Genomic DNA, 4,375 nt, shown 5'->3' on the forward strand with positions numbered 1-4,375 from the left:
CTTTTTCTTTAATCACAGTTTATTTGATGTCTTAGTATTTTCTATTTCCAAGATAATGATGATGGGTTATCACTTTTGTATAGATTTAGCCTTACTTTTTTGATGGCATATATACTATTGAGATGAAATATCAGGAGTCAGATATGTAAGTGACCAAAATTGTCTTCTGCTAATTTAATGCTCATTTCTATTGACATTTTATGACATATGCCTATTTATGTATACATATATAGGTAAAGGTGCTTATTATGTGTCTATTCATACAGAAATAGACCTCAAAACTCTCACAAACCAATGTATTTTGCCTACAGATAGAGGTATCTAGAAGTGACTGTTTAACCATCTATTTATTCTACAAATAGTTATCTATATTGCTAACAATGGTTGCAAAGAAGACTGTAGGTATCTGTCAAGTTTTCTCAATGTTTCTCACCCTCATGCAGGTTTATTAAGATGGACAACAAGAAACCACCCACACTTTTAGATCTGGCTATACATTGTCTTCTGAATAATGAGCCTATAGCAATTCAAGCTCTCCAGGAGATCCCTAGGGAGCTTTTTGTTCCATTGTTCTCTGCTACTTTCATGGGAAGGCGTAAGAATATACTGACAGCAATGGTGAAGGTTTGGCCCTTTAGTTGTCTCCACATCGGAACATTGAGTGTGCGGGAAGCTCATCGTGATCTTCTGAAAGCCATGGTTGAGAGTCTTCAATTTCTACCTGTCCATAACTCAGCTTCTAGGTAAGACCCTGTATAATAACGCCATGGCAAGACATATGTTATGCCATAGCCTGCTGTTCTTCCAAATGTAGTAAATAGTGAATGCTGAAGATTTATGTGTGAGGCTATTGGTCCAACACTTGAGTTCACTTTGAAAAGGAGTGTCTTACAATGTTGGATATGGAATGTGATTGAGGACACTGTTGATGGATTTGCATTATGGTGCTTTACATAGAAGAAAGACATGAGTGTTAAGACTGCTGAGGATTGGTGGAGAATAAAAGAAAAAAATAATGTGCGTTTTTTACTGATAATCTTTGTTCACTGCTGTATCTTCAATGGATGGGCATAAGACACTGACAGAAATGGTAAAGGCTTGGCCCTTTTTATGCCTCCATATTAGAAAGTTAAGCATACAAGAAATACAGTGAACTGAAACATGATTGATGATGGTCTTCGGGTGTTACTGACAAGAGCTCAGCTTTGCAGTAAGAATGTGCAAAATATGTATATGGTAAGATAGCATCACATTATCCTGGAGCCTGTTGAAAAAGACAACCAGATAATCTTCCACAGTTAGTTAGTTAATGGTGAATCCCGAAAATCAATGTGAGTTGGTTGGTACACCAGTTGAGGTTATATTAAAAACTCTAATGTCTTACAGAGGGTTTTAATTATGTAATAGAGGATAGTGGGTTACTGTTTACAGGTATACATAATAGAAGATAAGAATAGTAAGACTTGTGGGCATTAATTGATTATAGAAAATAGTAAAGGATATAGTATTTGCATAAGAAAGTCTTGCTGGTAACTGGTATGTGGAATGACAAAAAGAAAAAAAAGGATAATTTTGTCCCTGCATGTTATTTATTGATTCTGCTTGGTTATATTAATGTTTGATATCTCTTATTGTTCTGTTTCTCTTTTCCCTACAGGAGCCCTAAACTGAGGATCCTAGATTTGAGGCAGGATGCTGGCTGCAAGACCATCTGCCCCGATATCAGTATTAAGTCCCCTGCTTGTTTTTACGCTTGTGCTTACTCTGAGCACTCTATCATGAAAATCGAAGCCCAGCCTAGTGTTGCAAGTTCAGAACCTGAGGTTCAGTCCTCCAAGAAGGCAATGGAATTAGTAGTGAACCTTTCCCTGGATGGCACCTTAAGGGAGAGGGAATTTTTGTGTCTGCTTCTGAATAAAGTGCAGCAGAGCTCAGGCTCTTTGCATCTGTGCTGCCGAGATTTGCAAATAGATAAATTGTATGATTGCAGAGACACCCTAAATCATCTTGATCTGAAATGTATTGATCACCTAGCAGTTGATGAGGCTTCTCTGGGTGAGGTCACCAACCTTCTGGCTCAGGTGGTCCATCTGGACAGACTTTGTCTTTCGAAAATCACTTGTAGATCTTTGAACGGGAAAACATTCCAAAATTTTCTGTCTCAGCTTAGGCGAATGGACCGCCTCAATGAGCTCAATTTGTCTTCTTTTTGCCTCACGGATCATCTTGAAAGTGTCCTCAGGTAAGGAAATGACATATGTAGTGGGTTTCCAATAATAGCTGGTTTTTAAGATGAGAGAAATAATTCTTAGATATTCTTAAGCTTCCCAGAATCCTTTCTCCTTCTCCCTCAGCATGGGAAATGCTGGGAGTTTAAAACAACCAGGGAAGGGTATCTGTGTAACTGATGAAACAAATAGAGTTACAAAAAAATGTAGTCATATGAGCATGTGTAGGCACTGTGCTCATTCCAGAAATATAAAGGTGAAAAGAGCCATTCAGTCCTCCTCTGGCCGCCGAGAGATGAAGAGGAGGAATTGAGAGAAAGACTTAATGTTGTGGCACAGCTGCACATAGCCATATACCCACAGACAGCAATGTCAGCTCATTAGGAAAATCTCCGCAGGGCGTTGGTGGCACATGCCTTTAATCCCAGCACTCGGGAGGCAGAGGCAGGCAGATCTCTGTGAGTTCAAGGACAGCCTGGTCTCCAGAGCGAATGCCAGGATAGGCTCCAAAGCTACACAGAGAAACCTTGTCTTGAACCCTCCACCCCCCCAAAAAATCTCCAAGGTTTAGGCCTTGACTGTAGTGGCTGTCATTTATGGACTGGCCAAAGGGACCTTCCAGTTCTTTGCTCCTTCTGTCATCTCTTTTGAGCAGGTGAACTAGCCCCCCTTGATTATATTGTAATTACTAAGTAGATAATATTTTCAAACAACTGTATAGAATATATTGTACAGATTGTCAAGGTTAAAATATTATTTGTCAGGGTGGTAAAGTATCTTTCACAGACCCACAAATCTATTATGTGTGTGAAAGCTCACATCATTTGTTGCTGATGTGCAAAATAGTTTGTTTTAGATTCATGGATAATAGTTTTGATTTTATAAGTCCTCATTTTTCAGAAATACTTTTCTATTTCCTCCCTGCAGAGTCCTACCAGCTTGTTTGGATTTCTTACATCTGCCATTTTGTGGACTTTCTTACAGCGACTTCAAGTTTCTGTCTGAGTGCCCTCAAGCCAACCATTTAAAGCTGCTGAATATCAGCAACAATCCAATGTACTGGGAAGATTGTGAGCCCTTTTATAACCTCTTGCAGAATATCTCTGACACCTTGCAGCATCTGGCAATTAATCATTGCCTTTTAACAGATTCTACAATCTCCGTTCTCATCCCAGCACTAAGTCGCTGTTCCCATCTCCGAGTGCTCAGCTTTTCCTCCAACCCAATCACTATGCCTATGCTCATGAGAATTCTTGAGTACTTAACACCCTTGATGCAGCTTAAATACGTGATTTATCCTATCCCAGTGCATTGCTATGGGAGATGGCATTTTCAGGGCAGTTTAGATCGACAGAAGCTTGCTGATGTGCAGGAATACTTGAAAATAATGCTACAAGAGGCAGACAGGGACGACATGAATTGGATTACTTACTCCAATTAAATTTACATCTCAACACAGTTTCAACTTGATATGTTTGTTCCCTCTAAGTATTAAATGTTTTTCCTGATCCCATAGACTGAGTATATAAAGTTCTTATTTTGTAGCAAAATACAGTTAAGAAATATAGCTCTGTAACTGATTTCTATAGAGAATTACTTACAAGAAGATGGAGGACTTTGAGACTGTCTGTGTGTCTCTTAAATATTGTTGTTGATAATACTTCATCATACCTACTCAAGTTTTAGATAGAAGATATTCAAAGACTACATCATAGAATATCACACCCCTGTCCTCACTGAGATGTACTTGTGGGTACTTGACACCAGACATAACAATTTAACCTTTCCTGGATATATATATCTGGAGGGCAGGTAGTTACTGAAACCAACACTTTTATCCCCAAAGTTGTATTAAGTTCCTCTATGTAAGGCTGTTTTCATTCACTTATAGGAAACCATCGGGATTTAACAGTGACGGAAAAAAAAAAAAAAACTATGCCCATTGCCCACTGAGTGGCTCATTTACCAAGCATCAGTTGGGGATATTATTGTAGGCAGCAAGAATGAACAGACACACAAGACAAGGTTCTGCCTCAAGCCACTCAGAGGATAAATGTTTCTGAGGCTCATCTGTTCCTCCACATGTTGTTAGTGCATAGAAGAAAGTTTTTCTACCCTCTTGGACCCTGTTTTATCATCCTTGTTCT

The 4,375-nt window shown here is 39.0% G+C and overlaps 1 protein-coding gene across 1 annotated transcript; it reads left to right on the plus strand.

The window, feature by feature from the left end:
- Window positions 1-450: 450 nt before the first annotated feature.
- On the plus strand, window positions 451-3,669 carry LOC100772305 (melanoma antigen preferentially expressed in tumors-like). The gene is made up of 3 exons (XM_027432919.2): window positions 451-743; window positions 1,658-2,242; window positions 3,156-3,669. The coding sequence occupies exons 1-3, from the start codon at window positions 454-456 to the stop codon at window positions 3,667-3,669; spliced, it is 1,389 nt and encodes a 462-aa protein (XP_027288720.1). The 5' UTR covers window positions 451-453.
- Window positions 3,670-4,375: the final 706 nt, after the last annotated feature.

The sequence above is a fragment of the Cricetulus griseus genome, chromosome X (genome assembly GCF_003668045.3).
Source record: "Cricetulus griseus strain 17A/GY chromosome X, alternate assembly CriGri-PICRH-1.0, whole genome shotgun sequence".
Classification (NCBI taxonomy): domain Eukaryota; kingdom Metazoa; phylum Chordata; class Mammalia; order Rodentia; family Cricetidae; genus Cricetulus; species Cricetulus griseus.

What these genes read in the sequence shown, in the direction of transcription:
- LOC100772305 (XM_027432919.2), top strand. Translation starts at nt 454, where the DNA reads ATGGACAACAAGAAACCACCCACACTTTTAGATCTGGCTATACATTGT. An exon ending in GTCCATAACTCAGCTTCTAG is followed by an intron (nt 744 to 1,657) that starts GTAAGACCCTGT and finishes TTTTCCCTACAG; the next exon opens with GAGCCCTAAACTGAGGATCC. An exon ending in CATCTTGAAAGTGTCCTCAG is followed by an intron (nt 2,243 to 3,155) that starts GTAAGGAAATGA and finishes TCCTCCCTGCAG; the next exon opens with AGTCCTACCAGCTTGTTTGG.